Source organism: Balaenoptera borealis (genome assembly GCF_965194805.1).
Source record: "Balaenoptera borealis genome assembly, chromosome: 7".
NCBI classification, from domain to species: Eukaryota; Metazoa; Chordata; class Mammalia; order Artiodactyla; family Balaenopteridae; genus Balaenoptera; species Balaenoptera borealis.
In genome coordinates, this window is record NC_138864.1 from 55244936 (window position 1) to 55266088 (window position 21153).

At 41.8% G+C, this 21153-nt stretch overlaps 1 protein-coding gene and 1 long non-coding RNA gene across 5 annotated transcripts in view; both read left to right on the forward strand.

Annotated features, from left to right (window-relative positions):
* LOC309631856 overlaps window positions 1-21153 on the forward strand; it is a 916236-nt gene that overhangs the window by 119982 nt on the left and 775101 nt on the right. The window lies entirely within an intron of this gene.
* CDCA7L (cell division cycle associated 7 like) overlaps window positions 15027-21153 on the forward strand; it is a gene marked incomplete at its 5' end in the record, with an annotated part of 34665 nt that continues 28538 nt past the window's right edge. For 2 of the 4 annotated variants that reach the window (XM_082398367.1, XM_082398369.1), the window contains one exon: window positions 15049-15594. In XM_082398367.1, coding sequence (XP_082254493.1) covers window positions 15049-15594 — 546 coding nt within the window. Of the gene's footprint in view, window positions 15595-21153 lie in introns of all 4 variants that reach the window. The other 2 variants (XM_082398370.1, XM_082398368.1) reach the window with 2 other exon arrangements.

Here is a 21153-nt window from a genome sequence, read left to right on the forward strand (position 1 = left end):
CATTGGTCCATGACCGAAGCTTTAGGCCTCCCCCGACTTCAGAGATCCTTGGTTACCCAAACTGCCTTGACTGTGTGGTTCTGAGGAAACCATGTCTGGTGTCACCTTGCCCTCAGCTCATGTCTCTTTAACTCACCACTGTGCAGAGTTGGGAGTTAGGGGGAAACAGTAAATTCCACTAACACAACACTGTTTCCATAGCACCAAGGCTATTCTGTTTCTCCCCAGGGGTCCTCAGCATTCTCTGCTGTGGCTTCCAGATGCCCCTTCCAAATATAACTCAGGTGAGGTGAGGAATGGAAGTGAGACCAATCCCAGTTATGACACCAAGTTCAGCATTTATTGAACTGCAGACTGAGGGGAAACATACACCCAACACACATCCAGTACACACACACCCCATATACACACACACAGTAAATTACCAGTTTATATTCCAAAATCCCAGCAGAAAGGAAGTGGCTAGACAGGACAAGAGCAGATACAGTCAATCTTAGAGCAGCTTCCCCTAATCCTGGAAATCCTCTAAGGATTTGTGAAGCGATCAGAGACACTGATGACAATGAGTGGTCCAGGGCAAATGAGAAGTCTAATTTTGTGCTTCTCTGCTGAACTTTTCACATTACTCTTCAGGAAGAACTTGCCCAAATCCACTGCTTATTGCTTCTATTTAAGGAAATGCTTTATTTTTTTTTTAAACATTTTATTTCATATTGGAGTACAATTGATTAACAACGTTGCGTTAGTTTCAGGTGTACAAAGTGATTCAATTATACATACATTTTGACAATATTGATTCTGCCAATCCAAGAACACGGTATATCTTTCCATCTGTTTGTGTCATCTTCGATTTCTTTCATCAGCGTCTTACAGATTTCGGAGTACAGGTCTTTTGCCTCCTTAAGTAGGTTTATTCCTAGGTATTTTATTCTTTTTGATGTGATGGTAAATGGGATTGTTTCCTGAATTTCTCTTTCTGATCTTTTGTTGTTAGTGTATAGAAATGCAACAGATTTCTGTGTATTGACTTTGTAACCTGCAACTTTACCAAATTCATTGATGAGCTGTAGTAAGACTCATCAAGAAAAAAAGGGAGACAACTCAGTAAAATTAGAAATGAAAATGGAGAAGTTACAGCGGACACCACAGAAATACAAAGGATCATAAGAGACTACTACAAGCAACTGTATGCCAATAAAATGGACAACCTGGAAGAAATGGACAAATTCTTAGAAAGGATAATCTGCCAATACTGCACCAGGAAGAAATAGAAAATATGAAAAGACCAATCACAAGTACTGAAATTGAAACTGTGATTTTAAAACTCCCAACAAACAAAAGTCTAGGACCAGATGCCTTCACTGGTGAATTCTATCAAACATTTAGAGAAGAGCTAACACCTATCCTTCTCAAACTCTTCCAAAAAATTGCAGAGGAAGGAACACTCTCAAACTCATTCTATGAGGCCACCATCACCCTGATACCAAAACCAGACAAGGACACCACAAAAAAGAAAATTACAGGCCAGTCACTGGTAAACATAGATGCAAAAATCCTTAACAAAATACAGGAAATGCTTTAAATTGTTGGGTTTTCCTGTCTTAAACCAAGCTGAACATCTAGAAGGCCTCATTTTCACTTGGGGAGAAAAGCAGTCAGTGACTGGGATATCCTGAATCAGTATCTGCCTCCAGCTTCCCAGGGCTCAGGAAAGTCCGTTTCCTTTTTTTTTGTAGTGTTTATTAGTGCCTTTTCGCTCTGTATCGTCGTCAGATTTATGGAGGCTTATATAAGTTATTTATCTTTTCCAAGAATCAGTTTGGCTTTTCTATATTGTCTTTATTGTTCACTTTATTAGTTATTTTTATTGTTATTATTGCTTTCCTTCTATTTTCTTTGAATTCATTCTACCCTTTTTCTTTTTTTGAAACTTGAGTTGAATTCTTAACTCATTTATGTTCAATATGTCTTGAATTCTAATAAATGCAACTTAAGGCTATACATTTTCCCCAAATTTGTCTTTGGATGCACCCCCCCCAAGTTGTGATTGGCAGTGCTTTGAATATTTTTTAGTAGTATTTCATATTTTATATTCTATTCCCTTTGAACTCACAAGTTAGTCAGAAGTAAATTTTTTATTTCGAACTATTTTTGGTTTCTTTATCTATCTATTGTTGATTTCTAATTTATTTTTGCATTGAGATTAGAGAACATGATAGATGTGATTTTGACTCCGCAAATAGCTGATATTTCCTAATTGCCCAGTGGTAGTCAATTTTTGAATGTTTTAGGATATATGTATCCTATAAGTATGCCGGAGTGTATTCTATATCCTTCCTGATGCTTGCTAAGCTTGATAATAAAATTTCCCAAAGATAGATATGTTTAAAATCTCTCACATTAACATTATGGATTTGTCAATTTCTCTTTGTAATTCTTAAAATTTTTTCTATATATTTAAGATTATCTTGGCAGATACACAAAACACATAATTATTATAAATTCTTAAGGGATTATTCCATTTATTATTATATAATCTCTCTTAATCCTTATAGTACTTTTATGGACTGAATTGTGCCCATCTGTTGAAAATTCATCTGTTGAAATCCTAACCCGCAGTACCTCAAAATATAACTGTATCTGGAGGTAGGGCCTTTAAAAAGTTAATTGAGGTAAACTGAGGTCAAATGGGTGGGCCCTAATCCAACAGGACTGGTGCCCTTATAAAAAGAGGAGTTTAGGACACAGATATGTACATGCATAGGGGAAGACCATGTGAGGACACAGTGAGAAGGTGGCTATCTACAAATCAAGGAGAGAGGCCTCAGGAGAAACCAAACCTGCCAACAACTTAATCTTGGATTTCTAGTCTCCAGAACTGTGAGAAAATAAATTTCTGCTGTTTAAGTGAGCCAGTCTATGGTATTTTGTCATGGGAGCCCTAGCAAACTATTACAGTGCTTTTTATCTTTTATTAATAATGCTATATCAGCTTCCATTTGGTTATTATTTGTCAGGTATATCATAAAGATTGGTAAGAAAGAACAAATGTGTGGTTATTTATAGATGCCATGATTGTATAGATAGAAAAGCCTATGACATTTTACAAAAATTCCTAGAACTAATAAGTGAATTTAGCAAGATTTCAGGATACAGAGTCAATATACAAAAACCTTTTGCACTTCTAGATACTAGCAACAAACAATTGAGAAGTGAAATTTGAAAAAAAATCAAAGTGGAGATAAAAAAACAGATGATTGAATATATAAATTGGGAGTCAGTGGATGGGGTTGGTTAGAGAAAGAGCTTAAATCGATCAGGGAAGTAGTCCCATGATCCATTTGTGGGCATTCCAACATTTAGAGGTCAAACAAGAGAAGTAGAGACAGCAAAGGAGACTAAGAAGGAGTTGCCAAGTAGACAGAGGAACCAGAGAGGATGGTGTCTCAGAAAACAGAGAGGAAATGTGGCCAATTGAGTCCACTGCTGTTGAAAGGCCATGAACGATAAAGACAAAGAAATGACCATCTTATTGGCAACATGGATGTCTTTGTTAATGCTGGCTGAAGCCCAATTAATTTGGGTTCCAATGTAACTAGGACATAGGAAATAAAGATAGCTACTACAGGCAACCCTTTCAGAATGTTTTTTTATCAAGGACAAATATGCATTAGTAGCTGGAAGGGGACTGTGGAATCAAGGGAGATCCTCCCTCCCTCCCTCCCTCCCTTCCTTCCTTCCTTTCCTCCCTTTTCCTTCCTTCCTTCCTTCCTTTTCTTTCCTTCCTCCCTCATTCCCTCCCTCCCTCCCTTTGTTTCTTTCTGTTATGAGGCTGTTTCAATGTTCATAGGCTAGTTAAGGATAAGGAGGGGAGAATTGCTTCCCAAAGAAGTTGCTTCCCAAAGAAGGAGAATGACTTCCCAAAGAAATCAAGTTCTTGGGAAGAAGAGAAGAGATGAAAGCCAGGGCCCAAGCAGAGGGGCTGATCTTTGATAGAATCAGGGTTATGTCACACATTTTACAAGAGGGAAAGCAAAAAGTATAGGCTCATATACAGCTAGGCTGGTCTCTCTTGTGACAGGAAATTGAGGGAGCTATCATGTAATTGTTTATATATTTTTTGCCATTAAATGTGAGAAAAGGTCATTAGCTGGCAGTGATGGGGGCATAGAGTGAATGAGATTGCAGGAGAAAGAGAAGTTGTAAGTGTGAACTAGTATTTGGGAAGGGAGGGAAGTAAACACACCAGAAAGATATGATCAGATTGCTGAGGAATACTGAGAACCTGTTTAAAATTTATGGTTATGGAATTAAAGTGAAACTAGATAATGTTCAGCGTTTCGGTGCAGGCATGAAGTAGTTGGAATGTTTGAGCTTCATTAGGGATGACATTTTGGTGGGCAAGTAGGACACAAGGAGAGAAAATCCAGGGAGTCAAGGTAAGGAGGTGATTAACATGACACGGAATCCAAGGTGTTTAAGGAGGAAAGTGAAGCCATAAGAAGAAGATTGATGGTGAAAGCCCTGTCAGGGTCAATGGATTGAAGGTTTTAAAGAGGTTGAAGTGATGCTGAGATAGGAGTATTAGAGCAGGTGAGCTCTAGGTATGGGAGGTAATTGTCAGAGAGTGAGATGCTTGGAATTATTATTTCAGAGGTGATGCCGGCATTAGTGATGACAGGTTCAAGTGTATGGTGATGGGAAAAAGTGACTAAGGTGAGGTGGAAGAAAGTGTCATAGGAGATGCACAGTAATTAAGCCTCTGTCTCTTAGCTGCAAACTCACGTTCTATACTTCCTCTTGTGATGCTAGGGTTGGGACTTGGCAAATCGTTTTTGCTTTGCCTAATGGTTCCCTGTTACGCTCTGCCAATAGAGGAGTCTAGAGAGAGACAGCAAGGCTGGAGGAGGAAGAAGGGGCTTCCTGACTGTTTCCTGTTTCTATCACTATTACCCCAGCAATGTTTCTTCACCCAGGCAGCAGTTCCTTCCCATAGCAGCAGCAGAGTTCAGTTTGAGTTTTTCCTATACTCGCAGAATCAGCTTTACTGAGTCCATCTCAGAGACGCCAGCATCAGCCAAGCAACACTGCTCTTCAGAGGTGTGTGCTTCAACTCTTCAGGCCCTCCTCTTAGGGTCTAATTTTTTATAATCCTAACCTCCTCCCTTCCCTCCACCCCAGCCCTAGGGATGGTAGCTGCCTACTGCAGCTGTCTCTGTGATACCTTAGCATTGTCTTTTTACCTTTTCAGTTATCTTGTTAAGAATTTTATACCTAGCTAACGATTCTTCATATTGAATTCTCTCTGTTCAAATAACTGGCATTCTTCCCATTTCCTGACTAGACTCTGATTGATACAGGATGTGAGGATGTCAAGAAACAGAACACTTGGATGTTGATGTCAACTAGAATGGTGGTAGGAATAAGGGTGAAGACCAAGGCAGTGATTCAGAGGTGAAAGTAATCATGAATGTGAGGAATTGAACACTGCAAGAAGTGGGGCTTTAGGTAACAAAGTCTGATGGATTTTGTATACTTAAATGTTTAACTTGTGATCTTGCTCGCCATGACTTAGGCTCAAAAAGGACTACACAGGGACTTCCCTGGTGGCACAGTGGTTAAGAATCCGCCTGCCAATGCAGGGGACTCGGGTTTGAGCCCTGGTCTGGGAAGATCTCACGTGCTGCGGAGCAACTAAGCCCATGCGCTGCAACTACTGAGCCTGCACTCTACAGCCCGCGAGCCACAACTACTGAGCCCATGTGCCACAACTACTGAAGCCCATGTGCCTAGAGCCTGTGCTCCACAACAAAAGAAGCCACCGCCACGAGAAGCCCACGCACTGCAACGAAGAGTAGCCCTTGCTCGCCACAACTAGAGAAAGCCTGAGCACAGCAACAAAGACCCAATGCAGCCAAAGATTAAAATAACTAAATAAATAAATAAGTAAATTTAAAAAAAAGTGACTGCACTTAAAATCCACTAAATTCTTTTCATAGGTGCACTTTATTTTTTAAAATTAAAAAAATTTTATTGAAATATAGTTGATTTAAAATGTGTTAGTTTCAGGTGCTGTGTTAGTAAATTAATTCAGTTACATATATTTATATATTATATACACATATATAATATTTATTCTTTTTTAGATTCTTTTCCATCATAGGTTATTATAAGATATTAAGTATAGTTCCTGTACTATACAGTAGGTCCTTGTTGTTTAACTATTTTATATATAGTAGTGTATATATGTTAATCCCAAACTACTAATTTATCCCTCCCCCCTTTTCCCCTTTGGTAACCATAAGTTTGTTTTCTATGTCTGTGAGTCTATTTCTGTTTTGTAAATAAGTTCTTTTGTATCATTTTTTAGATTCCACATATAAGCGATATCATATGATATTTGTCTTTCTCTGTCTGGCTTACTTCACTTAGTATGATAATCTCTAGGTCCATCCATGTTGCTGCAGATGGTATTATTTCAATCTTTTTTATGGCCATAGATGCACTTTAATGACATCTTCCCCTTCCACCTGGTAAGAATTATAAGTCAACATCTACTCTCTAGGTCAGTGTTTCTCAAAGTATAGTCTGAAGATTATTTGCACCAAATCTACTATCATACTTGTTAAATGTGCAAATTCCTGGAGTACACAACAGGTAGGGAGACCCAAAACTGAGAGGTGTCCCAAATAGCATGTTTTTAATGATAAAACCAGGACAGTCCTGAGCAAATTGGGATGGTTGGTCACCCTAACACCAGACCTACAGAATCCAAATGTTAAAGGGTAGGGCCGATGTCTGCATTTTGAACAAGCACCTTGGGTGGTTCTTAGGCACTCTAACAGAACTACTACTCTAGGTATCTCTGGGCTTGATGGTCTAGGTGGACCTGTTTCCTTCTGGGCTTCATGCTACCTCCTTATTGGGAGGCATTCCCTAACGAAGGTAGAGTGTCTCCCTTTCTTGTCGTGGAATGTTGTGGAAATCCTAGCAATCTCTCTGGCTGCTGATAGTAAGATCTTGAGCATAAAAAAAAAAAAAGTGAATCACTTCCTTTGATTTCTTCCTTTGGTCCTTAGAACAAGATGCAACACCAATGATTTTTCATGGTAGTGTGGGCTGGCCATGTGTAGTAGAAGCCTTATCCCCCCAGAGTTTCTCTGGCACATATCCAATGTTAGATAGCAAAATCCAGGTTGACATAGCAAAATAGGTAGTAGCAAAATAGACTAGGTAGTTTAAACAACAGAAATAAAAGAGCAACATACAAAAATCAATTGCATTTCTATTAGTAGCAGGGAACATATGGAAGCTGAAATTAAAAACCACTTATAAATACTGTTTACAATTGCTTCAAAGAAAATGAATACTTAGGTATATACTTAAAAACATGTACAGGATCTGTATGCTGAAAATTACAAAATGCTGATGGAAGAAATCAAAAAAGGCAAATAAATGGAGAGATATAACTTGATTATGGATTGGAAGAATCAACATAATAAAGATATAGTAACTGGACCAGGCCGGTACCCAACCCAGGTTTGGCTGCTCGCTGCTCAAAAGGCCAATACTAGAGAGACAAGTGTTGATGGAAAAGGAAAAGTTGCTTTATTCAGGAGACCAGCAACCTGGGAAGATGGTGGACAAATGTCCTAAGACCATCTCCAAGTTGCTGATTGGAGACAGAGGTTTTAAAGGCTTTGTGAGGGAGGGAGCTGCAGGTACATGATCAGCTCGTGCAGAATCCTCAGGTTGTTGGCATTGAGGTGAAGTTTCGAGCATCACCAGTCTTCTGGTTTCAACTGCTCTGGGGTCTCTGTGCTTGTGGTCAGCAGTTTTCATCTGGTGGGCTCTGCTTCCTGTGAAAACAACTTAGGAATGTGTGTCAGGCCTTTATCAATAGCTTTCAGGGAACTGGGAGTTTGGTGACTCTGTTGTGTGGCTGGTTTATAGTCTAAATTGTTGCCATTTGCCCTGCCCAGCAGCTATTCTTTATTTCTAAATCTTCACATTTCCTAGTCATTAATTCTTAAGCCAGCCTGCCTGGTTACAATATCAACTCTCCCCCAAGGAATCTATAGGCTTAATGCATTTCCTATCAAAATTCCAGCAAGATTTTATGTAGATATGGGTAAGCTTATTTTAAAACTTATATGAAAAGGCACAGACCCTAGAATAGTTAAAACAGTCTTGACAAAGATAAATGGGAGATTGGGATTGACATATATACACTATTGATACTATGTATAAAATAGTTAACTAATGAGAACCTACTGTGTAGCACAGGGAACTCTACTTAATGCTCTGTGGTGACTTAAAGGAGAAGGAAATCCAGAAAAGAGGGGATACACGTATATGTATAGCTGGTTCACTTTGCTGTACAGTATAAACTAACACAATATTGTAAAGCAACTGTACTCCAATAAAAATTTTAAAAAAGATAAATGGGAGGAATCACTCTATCTGATGCTAAGGCCTTTAGTATACGGCTCCAGTTTATGTTGTGATATTTGCAAAGAGATATCAATGGAACAGAATAAAGAACCAGAAATAGACCCCCACACACATGCTCAAATGACTTTTGACAAATATGCAAAAGCTATTCAGTGGAAGAGGGATATCCTTTTCATCAAACGGTGCTTAAGCTATTGCGTATAGGAGGATAAAATGAACCTTGACCTAAATCCCACACCTTATACAAAAAATGAATGCAAAATGGATCACAGACTTAAATGTAAAATGTAGAACTATGAATGTTTTAGGGAAAAAAGTGATAAATCTCATCAAAACTAAAAAATTTTGCTCTGTGAGATCATGTGTGAAGAGGATGAAAAGACAAACTAAAGACTGGCAGAAAATATTTGCAAACCATGTATCTGACAAAAGATGAGTATCTAGAACATAAAATGAATCTCACAACTCAACAGTAAAAAAAACAATCCAATTAGAAAATGGGCAAAAGACATGAGCAGACATTTTATCAAAGAGGATATAAAGATGACAAATAAGCACATAAAAACATGTTCAATATCATTAGCCATCAGGGAAATGCAAATTAAAACCACACTGAGACATCACTATACACCTCTGAGAATGGTTAAAATAAAAAATATTGACAACACCAAATGCAGGAGAAGATGCATTTGGAACAGGATATTGGATCCTGGAGAAGAGACTGGATCATTCACACATTGCTGGCAGGAATGTGAAATGCTACAGCTGGTCTGCAAAAGTCTGTCAGTTTCATGTGAAACTAAAGTTGTAACTACCACAAGACCCAGCAAGTGTACTCTTGGGCATTATTCCAGAGAAATGAAAACTACATTTATACAAATGTTCATAGCAGCGTTATCTGTAATATCTCCAAACTAGAATCAGCCCAGATGTCCTTCCACAGGTGAGTGGTTAAAACCTGTGGTACAAACATACCATGGACTGCTTTACTACTCAGCAATAAAAAGGAACAGACTGATAAACTACTTGGATGTATCCCCAAAGAATTATGCTGAGTTTAAAAGGCCAGTTGCAAAACCTGACATACTGTTCTCCAAAAGGTTATGTAACATTCTTGAAGTTATAAAATTTTAGAAATGGAGAACAGATTAGTGGTTACCGGGGTTAAGGCAGTGGGGATATGGGGTGTGTATAGGTGGGAGTGAGGGGGTGTGGTTATAAAAGGGCCACAGGAGGGATCCTTGTGATGTTGGAAGTGTTCAGCATCTTGACTGTGGTGGTGCATGCACAGATCTACCCGTGTGATAAAACTGTATACAGTAGGTCTAAACACAGACACACGCACACACGCAAGTCAAGCTGGGGAAATCCAAATTGCATTGGTGAACTGAATCGATGCCAGTATCCTGGATGGGACAGGGTACTGTAGTGTACCGAAATGTTACTATTGAGGGAAACCGGGCAAAAGGTACACAGACTCTCTCTGAATTATTTCTTACAACTGCATTTTGTAGGGGAGGGGAAAATTTCCCTTCTATTCCTCTTGGTTCTTTTGGCTGGTCTAATAATTAAATTGACACAAGACAGATTAACAGGACAAAAAAACCCCAAATTTAATTTTTTATGCACATAGGTCCCATCGGTATGGCACCTCAGAAGTGACCGAACCAGGCTGTTTATAAACCTTCTTCGAGGAAGAATCCATTGTGTGTGAAAATTTGACAAAACAAAAGGATTTGGGCTTACAGTAACAAATGAATGAAGAAGTAACAAAGTTTGTTTTTACAGTTTCCTCTGGGTGGAAGGATGTCCTCCATCCTCTGAGTAGGGAGGATTCCTTCCACGGGAGTTTTGTTTCCTGCTCTCAGGGGAACAAAGGAGGGTCAGCACATTCTTCTTGGACTGGCTCTTTCTCAAGTAACTTTAATTCAAAATAATCAATATGCCAAAGTGGCATATTTGGGATGGCCTGTTCTGGACCCCAACAATGTGAATCAACAATGATCTCAGCACGCATTTCAACTAAAAATGACACTTTGAGAGGTGTATTTCAACCCTATTTCTGTCTGCCCCCAGAGAGGACAAAAGAAGCAAAATCTACTCAGAGATGGGATATTTGCTGCAGGGCCACATAATATTGCTGTATATTTGAAGCTGTAAGTGGGGAGGGGCTGTTAGAGATCTCCAGTGACGGCCAAGCGCCAGCTGAAACATGGAAGAACAAGGCTGCACAACGGCTGTGGGAGGGAGGCTTGTGATCAAGATGCCGGAGCAGGAGCTGTTAGCACGAATGCTTTGGCTCAGTTCTAGGGTTTCAGTTTAAAGAATCTCATGAGGATTAAAGACACTTAAACACTTTCAAGCACTTACAGTTTTACCCAGAAGTTAACAACTTCAGAAACTGCTGATTTCAGCCTGTGACTTTTGACTAATGTATTTTGATGGTTTAGTTCGCCTTTCTTTTTTTTTTTTTTAAACGGGAGTGCAGTAGAAAGCAAAAGATGAATTTATGATGCCAAGTAAATGGTTTGCTTGCATTGCCTTTTCCTTCAGTTTCAACCTTGTGGCTGAATTCCCTTTTTGGCTGTAATGTAGACACTGTTTTACCTTTTTTCTGAACATGGTTTTTAGACTATGAGTACATTCCAGGCACTAATAGTCTATACAACATGAGCTGTTTCTGAAAAAGTAGAACTCCATAGATTATTATTATTGTTGTCTTGGTTTTTGTTTGAATGTTTTGCTTTTCTTCCTACCATGGGGGAAGCATGTTAAGTATAATAGATTGTGACCATCACATCTCCCAGCTTTCCTAAGGAATCGCAAAAATGATGTCTCTTTACATAAGAAATCCTGTCAGCCTTTCCTGAGTGCCGTGGAGAACTGCAAGCTCTGGTAGATAAAATGCTTGACAGTTTGGAGTGTTTAGGAAGAAAGTGGAGAGGAAAGATGGTGTGGGAACAATTGTAGGAAAGAGACAAGGGAGCTGGTCTGTTGCTTTTCTTAAAAAACAAACAAAAAACCCCTCAAAATATAACATTCCAGCTTCTTTACTCGGAGTCTGATTGAAACAGTCCACCTCCTCCTGTTTATAACAGGAGTGTGGCAAGGCTGTGCTTGCAGAATGACATTCTGTAACAAGCCATACTTAACATGCTTTCATAGTAGACGGCCTCTTAACCGTATTTCATAGATAGATATGATTTGCTTTGGAAGTAACTGTCAGAAAAGCTCAAGTCCTGTTGTACTCTGTTTCCTGAGCCCAACTGGGAATTTATGGTTATTGCTGTCATTACTTAGTCTTAAGATTAGACCGTGAATTTTATGCTGCCAGAAATTTCCTGGTGCTGGGCTCCAGTTAGCAATGTCAGGAGCTCATTTGGACTCAAAAGTTGTAAAAGAATCGAGACATGATAAGTAGGTCAGTGCCGAAAGCTGTGAAAGACATGGCGATCAGATAATCAGCCGAGAGCAGCCATTTGGGACAATTTAGCCACATTAACGTCCTGATCATGTGTAGATTTTGGAAAAGAGAGACAAGGTGTCTGTGGTGGGGTAAGGGGAAGACTCTTGAAAAGAGTGCAGAAATACTTGAGATGAAAGAAATGTTCACATATTGAGGTATGGGGAAGTCATTCTGGCTTATACATGCATTAACTTGAATTTTATGCTAACTACAGTAGCCTGTTTGTGGCCTGTCAAACATACAGTGTAACTCTGCTTTAATTATTAAAGAGAAGGGCACCTTGACCAGAAGTAAAGAATATCCATGTTAAAAATAAAGATTAAATGCCCTTCTTCCTGGAATGCCAATGCTGGTTCTCCTTTAATGATAAGACTCCCTTCCCAGGTGCCAAGGCCATACTGTATGTGCTGGTCTGGTTTTTTTTTTTTTTTTTTTTTGGAAACTTGAAGAAATGTATCCCTGACTTGTTTAATGTTCTTTGTTCTGACAAGATATAAAACTGCTGAAAAACCCTGCTTCTCTGGAGCAATTTCTCAGAGTAATCTGGGAAGCGGGCTTCTGGGCTACAGTCCTCAGTTTGGCTCAGATAAAATTCTTTTCTATTCTTATTATTGATCATTGATCATTTTCGTCGACACTTGCTGTAAGTGGCGTCTACATGTTAAAATAATTACTTTCAGAAACAAATGGGGAGAAGAAACCAGAATCCTAGGCACAGTAAATAAGTAGGTTGGGATGATAGTACATAAGGAACCTGGTTCCCATTTTCTTAAGGTTTGAATTTCTTCCATTACCATCACTCCCCCTCCCCCATACACCAAGCTACCCTAATAGAGGCAAAAAGGGGAGAGTAGAGCTTAGCAGTAAGACTCATCTGGGTTTTAGCTTGGCTCTGCTAGGTCACCATGAGCAAGTTTTTTAAGCCCTCAAAGCCTCAGTTTCCTCCTCTGAAAAATGAGGATAAGATTATGTACATCACATGTTTGTGGCAATGAATGAGTGAAATAAAGCATAAGCAGTTCCTGGAACGTCGTCAGTGTTCAGTAAATGGAAGGATTATCACTACTGATACAACTCACAACTGTCCAGCACTCTAGCCTTTTCAAAATACAATCATGTCTGATACTACATGTGTTCATCTTTGTAGGAATACTGTTGCATGGATTGGGCAGATATGCAGTATCCCTATTTTACAGAGGAGAAAAAGGAAGCTCAATGATTAGTCCCAAGGTCACCCAGCTGGTGAGCAGTTGACCTTGGATTACAACCACGGTGGTTCTTTAAGCAAGGATCAGAATTACCTGGGTGATGATCAGAAGTCAGATTGCTGGGCGCCACCCGCAGAGTTTCCAATTTGGTAGGTCTGGGATGAGGCCCCTGAAACTGGATTTCTTCGCCAGAGTTCAGGTGATGCTGATGCTGTTGGTCTTAAAACCCCACTTTGCAAACAACCAAGCTAGACTAGAGCAATGGTTCTCCAATATACCTGCTCATTGCAGTCACCTGGAAGCTTAACAGAATCAACAAACCCATAACTGCCTCACATCCATGGATGTTCTGGTACCACAAATGTGATTCAGTCTTGGCACTAACGTATAAATACTTGATTGTTCCAAGTAAAATTCTACAGTCTGGAAAGCTGTGTCTTGTTTTTCAAAAAATGTAGTATTTTTTTCTTTTTTTAAATTTAAGTATAGTTGATTGACAATGTGTTAGTTTCAGATGTACGGCATAGTGATTCAGTTTGTATCTATATCCATATGTATCTATATATCTATCTTTTCTTTTTCAGATTCTTTCCCATGATAGGTTATTACAAGGTATTGAATATAGTTTCCCTGTGCTCTACAGTAGGTCCTTGTTGGTTATCTATTTTACATATAGTAGTGTGTATCTGTTAATCCCAAACTCCTAATTTATCCCCCCCCCTTCCCCTTTGGTAACCGTGAGTTTGTTTTCTATGTCTGTGAGTCTATTTCTGTTCTGTAAATAAGTTCATTTGTATCATTTTTTTTAGATTCCACATATAAATGATATCATACGGTATTTGTCTTTCTTTGTCTGACTTCACTTGGTTTGATATTCTCTAGGTTCATCCATGTTGCAGCAAATGGCAAAATTTCTTTCCTTTTTGTGGCTAATATTCCACTGTGTGTATATACACCACATCTTCTTAAGCCAGTCGTTTGTTGATGGGCACTGGGGTTGTTTCCATGTCTTGGCTATTGTGAATAGTGCTGCTGTGAACATGGGGTGCATGTATTTTTTGAATTATAGTTTTTTCCAGATATATGCCCAGGAGTGGGATTGCTGACACATATGGTAACCCTATTTTTAGTTTTTAAAGGAACCGTCATACTGTTCTCTGTAGTGGCTGCACCAATTTACATTCCCACCAACAGTGTAGGAGGGTCAAAAAATATAGTATTAATACAAAATATCTGTAGAGCCAACTATTGAGAGAAGTTTTATAGCAAACCTGTTACAATTTCAAGACAATTTATCTACCACCCTCCCCAATAATTATTTCAAGCATTCCAAAACTTCCATCCACTTAATTTTTCACTCTTCATACCTGAAAACTCTAAGAAGTCTTCCCTGACCTGGTAGTACCACTTTCCTTTTCTCTCCTGCCATCTATTGTAACTTCAAATTTACATTTATTTGCATGCTATTACTGAAATTATCACCATTAACTAAAGGTATTATTTGAATTCATTGTTAATTAATCAAGTTAATTAATTATATTATTATTACACTTATTTACGTCATTACTACATTTATATTATGTCGGTGGCTGGTTCCCAGACTGTAAGCTCCAACAGAGCAGGGGCCTGTTTTTTGTTCAAGCTTGTGTACACAGCGCCGGACACACAGTAGTAGGTGTTCAGCCAGTATTTGTTTATCAGCGTTCCTGACCTCTAAAACTCTCTGTCTAGTGAGGCTGGAAGGCCTACGTGTACAATGTATAGAACAGACCGTTTAAAGTTCCAGGGAGGTTTGCAGTTCCCGACCCCCGGGGGCCTTGATTGCCAGTTTTGCAAAGCGAACCCCGAAGCGAATGTTTTGAGAGGCGTCAGAACCCCGCCCCTTTACAACTACAAAACAAGTTTTGAGGCAGCCCTAAAATGCTTTCCCGGATCAGAGACACCGATTGCCGCAGGGGCTCTGCGCTCCAGGGTACTACCTGGAACAAACCCTGCAAAGATTCGGCGGGCGCCGCAGCCGGGCGTGCCAGCGGGAGGCTGCGCCGGGACTGCCCCCTCTCATTTCTCCCGCGCGAAACCGGGCCGGACGGCTCCACTCCCTCCCTCCACTGCAGGGGGGAGCCCGGCGCCCCCAGATTGGCAGCCACCTCGGGCGGCTCCCAGCTGCAGCCCCTCTTGCGCCGCCTGCAAAACGAAGTTCACCGGTCGCGAAGTTTGGGTCCTGTAAGAGGAGCCTCGAGGGCTGGCGCCGCGGCGCCGACTGGGCGGCGCGGGGCGCTCCCCCTGTCCCGGGCGCCGAGTGCGCCCCTCCCCCGGCCCGCCGGAGCTCCGGGCGGAGCGAGCGCGCTGCGAGGCCGCGGGCGACCTCCGTGCGCCGGGCCCGTGGCGAGCCAGGCTCCCGTGGCCGCGTGCTGGGAGGAGGCCGGAGCCCAGCGGGGAAGAATGGAGTTGGCGACTGGCTCGCAGGTGAGGATCTGGCCGCCCGCCGCAGCCCCGGACGCACCCTCGCCTGCCTTCCCTTTGCGCTCGGCCCTGCGCCCCGCCTTGGGCTGGAAACGTGGCCCTCGGCTGCCGCGTTGTGGATCGGGCGCGCCCAGTCCCGCCGACGCCGGAGCGGGTACGCTCCGCAGGTGTGTGCGGTGTTTACGGTTGTGCCACCTGGAGCGGAGAGGCTGGGTGCCGCCGCACGCGGGCGCTCGTCGCTGGCCCGGGTGGGGCCTCGGGGCGTAGCCCGCTGGGTCGCTGCGGCCGATAGCCTCGGGAGCGGATGAACTCCAGGGCAGTGCAGGCGGGGAGGCCGCAGCGGCGCAGCGACTGCGTTTGCGGTGCTCGTGGGACTGGGGGAGGGGGAAGCTTTTTCGGTGCGCGCCCCCCACTTTTTCCGGCATTGGCAGGGAGATGAGTTTAAGTGTGATTTTCTAAAAAAACGTAGTCGAGAATCGGGCCAATTCAAGTTGGATAATGGAGTTTAAAAATAGTTGCTTTTGTATTTCTTCTAGAACTTTTGGAAATGTTTTTAAGGAACTTGTAACCGTTTGGGGGAACTGGCAGCGTCATTAGACCAGGTTAAAAAACAAAAAGCCCCAAGCTCCCAAACCGTGTATACAGCACCACCGCAGGTACCCATTATGGTTTTAACTAGGTCTTAAAAATCTCATTAACAAGCTCCCAAATATTACAATGGGTGGTGGGATGTGGACTTAGCTTCAGTTTTCTTTTTTACTTTTTAAAAGCGCTCTTCTCTACTTTCTAGTAATGAATATACATAATTTATTCAGAGGTAAGCAATAAAAACTTTTTCAAACGAACTAAAAATAAACCTTTTAGAAAGGAAGCAGCTTGTAGGAGCCCGAGACATGCTTTGTATGAGGGTTGGGTTTTTTCTTGCTTTTGTGAGCGCCTCTGACTCACTGCTTCCACCTTACCTTTGGCTGGTGTTTACCTCCTTTCTCCACCTGGGTGTTGGGCATCCGCAGGATTTGGGAGACGCGAAAAGACCGGGGCCCAGCTGCCGGGGTGGCCGGTGGTACCTGAGCCCGTGACGCTGTCACCTGCCTGGGTCTGGCGGCAGATTAAAGACCAAGCCACTAATAGTCGCTTTGGCCATTTGGTGATTTCTGAAAGGCTTCCTGAAAGTGGACACTTGAGAAAAATCTACTGTGGATGTTTAAGAGAAAGAGTATTTTTTAAATTTCTCCAGTGAAGTGAGATATTGAAAGCAAGGAAAACTAACTCAAGAAGGGATGGGACAGCCTTAGTTATTGTTTTTGTTTTTGCCACTGACCTTTACCATATAATTAGTATCCTAGGCTTTTAGGAGGTTTGGGTTTCTCCAGGATTTAAACCCTTCTGGAAGGAGCTTGTGAATTTCATCAGAAAATGTATCTTGATGATGTATCATTTCTGAAACCTGTTCTTCTGGTGGTGCTGCATCATCCTCTACTTATATACACAGTTCCTGCTTAAGAAATTTAAAATGTCCCAGAATGTGTAGTTGGAGGTGAACATTTTACTGTCAAATAATGAGGCTAACTTTTGGTAGCTCTAAAGTGTTAAGCAAACTATTTACCATGTGGCCGGTAAGCCACAAATTATATCTGACCCATTATGCACCCATTAGGGCAAATTACTTTTGTAAGATGATCAGGTTTCCCCCCCCCCCCCTTGTCAAAAGACCTCCTAATTGACAGGGCGAATTAAGATGTGTGAGGATTTTTCCCGTGGAAATGTTCCTGTTCATCATAATTTAAGTGTGGGTGTATTATAGCCTCTTTAATTTAAATGGGTGGAGAGTGGTTCTATGGGGTGGGCAGGTGACTGCGAATAAGAGCACTTAATGAACACATCAGGCCCAGCAGGATGATAAGTTCGTGTGGTTCTTCTCTGTACCTCAGCCTTACACATAAAGCAGTGTGATGAACGGCCTGAAGCGGCATGAGTGCACACTGAAGGAAGACTCAAACCAGGGTGCAGTGGGTTTTAATCTAACGCCTACAGCAGATATAATTTCCATCCCTTGTAAGGTATAGAGCTGGAAGGGGCTTCAGTAAAGCAGCTTAGGCCCGATGTTATGAGTAAAGGGAACTAGGCGGGGAGGAAACAAGAAATTCGTTTAAACTCTGAACTCCTTTCTAGCCTCTGCTTTTCTGCAGCCTCCTCAACAGTGTGTCGGATTTGATGTCCTCTGACAGTGATCACACCTCCCCTGGGCTGTAGTCCTTGTTGGGCTGACCACTGTGTCTTTGTGCTTTTGTATTGAATGATAGGAATAATGGCCAGTAAAGACGAGGGGATGGTCCCTTACTGAGAGCGCTCAGCAGTGAAGCTTGCAGGAGCTGGAGGATGGGACTGCCTCAGCTTCCTAGCAGAGAGGCTGGGAGGTCCTGAATGTCAGTGTGGTCCTTTTACTGTCTTCTACTGCTAGGGTGCAGGTTGGACCCTTAGAGAAGGAAATGATGCTAAAAGTTCTCATGAATATGCATGGAACATGCTGTTTGGAGGAGAAAAGGCATTTTTCTGATAGTGACCTCACAGCCACAAAGTGTACCCATCTGATCCTGTGGCTTAAAATGTGTGCCCAGAGCCCCAGAAACTGGTCACAGAGGGGGGTCGTTTGTGACTTCTTAGAAGGCCAGCACATTCGTCGTTTTGATGTACTGCTGACCTCCCATCCATAAAAGAGCTGAATTCTCAGTGATCAGGAGAAACCTCAGATAGCACAGCAATTCCGATCTGGTCAGGTACACAGGACAGAAAACTGTAAGATACTTATGTGACTTAAAACAGTTTAGGAACAGTACAGTAAGTTAACAAAAAAGTTCAATAAAGCCATTCGAATAGAGTAGTCTAGGCGTCCTAGTTTTACATCGCCCTTGAGAGTTCTCTATTACTCTCTTCGAGCTATAGTTTAGACTTTTTACCTCCAAGATACAGTTTTGTTTTGTAAAGGACATAGCTTTATGCATCAAAGTGGAATTGATGCAGGCTACATGGGGAGGGATCGAGATAAGATATTTTGGGGACCATTTCCTTTTCCTTTTGAAAAGCAGTGGTTTGTGGATGTTTTTAAACAGGACCATTCAGAGGCACAGTAGGCATATCGCTGAAGTTAACATGCAGGATGGTTTTCTTCCATAGTGGTAAATGCCAGCACCCTGTGTATAGTGCAAAAGTAGGTTGTGGAGTCTTGCAGTGAAAGGGACCAGAATTTTAGTTCAAGTAGTTGATGGCTTCCTGCCTGTTTTTCTTCATGATCATCAGCTTATGCCAGAAGGCCCCCTGACTGGGTTAGTCCATTTGTCAGATGTTCTTTTAGCACCTACTGTGTGCTAGATATTATGTCAGTTAATGGTGGAAGAAACAAAGACAGAAAACACTGTTCGTTCCCCAGCCCCCCGCCCCCCCAATCAAAGGTCACCCTGGAACTCTTTGCCTCTTCTGCCTTTGCCAGAGCTCAGCTGGCTCCTGCTCTGAGCTGTAGGGACCTAGGCGGCCTTGGGTTTCGGGGATGGGAGAAGACCTTAAGAGTCATCCTTCCCCAACCCCCCAACCTGCCCCGCATCCTCCAAGGAAGGGAAACAATCATTTCCTTTTAAAAGTCATGCTGTGCTAGGTGCTTAACATTAACAGATTTAAGCCTCACTGTAGTTCTCTGAAGTAGGTTGTATTATCTGCATTTTAAAGATAAGCCTAATAGAGTGATTTGCTCAGGGCAGCCTGGCAAGGAAGGAGCTGAGCCAGAATTCTGTCTCCAGAGCCGGGGCTTGACTCTTGCTGTTAGAATCACCAGGTCTTGTCAGGTCACACAACTTGCGCTGAAATGTTATGAGGCTAGAAATCCTTTCTCAACTTACCATGCCCTTGAGATAAGCAAGGACACACCAAGTTTAACGTACTATTTAAATAAAAGGGGATGTCAGCGCTTTGGGGTTCTCTTATGATACCTTTGCCCCTCCGTTTAAAGAGAAGGGCTGGGGCGTTAACAGCAGCTGGTCTGATTCTTTTTAAGGAACTGGACAAGTTATGGTTTGAGTAGGATTCCTTGGATGCTGTCTGTAAAAGTCAGCTTGGGAATATGAATAAGATCCACAAAGTTTTTTACATAGGAATGACTTCTGGATGAATTTTTTTTTTGTGCAAGTAATATGCTGTTCATAGAAGCTGAAAAGGAAACAACAACGGAACTATTGCTCTACCTCTCTACTCCCTGGGCATCGTTTTCTAGGCATTTTCCATTCAGTGTTTGCCTGTGTCCAAGTCACCATTTTTGCTGAACTTTTATAGTATGATTGCTGTTTGAATTCTGCTTTCTTTAGCACTGTCAGTACTATTTTTCTGAGTGGCTTGGAGGTCTTTATGGTTTTCATTTTCAATGACTGTGTAATGTTTCATTCAGGTGTGTATTTTATGTTGAAAAGTTTTAAATTATTAACAAATAAATGTAAGAAACTTTGCAACGAATGTCTTGGGGTGGTACATACCGTATGCCCTGTGTTGAAGTCAACTCTGTTTTTAATTGCTGTTTACCTGTCAATGTACTTACTATCTGGTAGAATGTGCGTGATTTTCAGTAGATGGGAACCTCTCACGTATTTTTTTTCTAAGGCATTTCCCCATTTGTTTTTCTGTATTAGCTGAGAGAAGGCACTTTTTGCCCAGGTTAGAATCAGGGCTCATGATAACTGACCTGAAATAATGACTGTTTTCGTCCTGAACTTAGAGCCTCTAAGTTAAGCTTTCTTTGGTCTTGCTTATTTTAACTATAAATCATCTTCTAGATGGCACTCCCGAAAATGTGTGTTCATTGAAGTTCGGATGTCCAAAGGTCAGACAGTAGGTTCACTCATTGTAAAGTGGTTACTGAGAGCTAAAAAAAAAAAAAGAAACTGTATTTCTTGATGTGGGTGCTGGTTATAATGGGTAGGTGCCGTTTGTAAAACTTCACCAAGCTCTGCACTTAAGATCTAGGCATTTTCTGGTTGCATGTTGCACTTAAAACATTAACAAAGGAGCATATCGAATACCAAAGTAGGAAGTACGAGTCCTGAGGACTGTGCTTCTGGACAGTCCGGGCCACCAGGTGTGTGGTGACACCTTCCCAGGTGTCTTGTGTCCTACCAGTTGAACCCGTATCCTCAGGGCTGGACGTGGTCCAGGGATCCCTCCCCACAAACCCCCTCTCCCGTTCCCCCAAACCCTCCATAGTAGCAGCACTGCTGTGTGGGCAGCCCCCCATATTTAAGCTCTACTACTGGAGGATCCCATGGACCTGGCGAGTGCCTTGCCTTTGTGAGTGAGCTCTGGCCTTTGAGTCTTTTAGCACAAGCCCTGGCCCTCCCTCAGCTGCCTGCTGGTAGAACTCCTCCTCTGTTAGGAGGGCCCAGGATTTACCCCCCGGGTAATGGTTGATCACCCCAAATCACGTGGCAGGCCACAGTGATAATTATCCCTGTGTGTGAAGGGCCTGGCATATCGTAGCTGTTAAATGTTTGTTGAATTTTTTACGAAAGATGGTTTAGGGTTGTC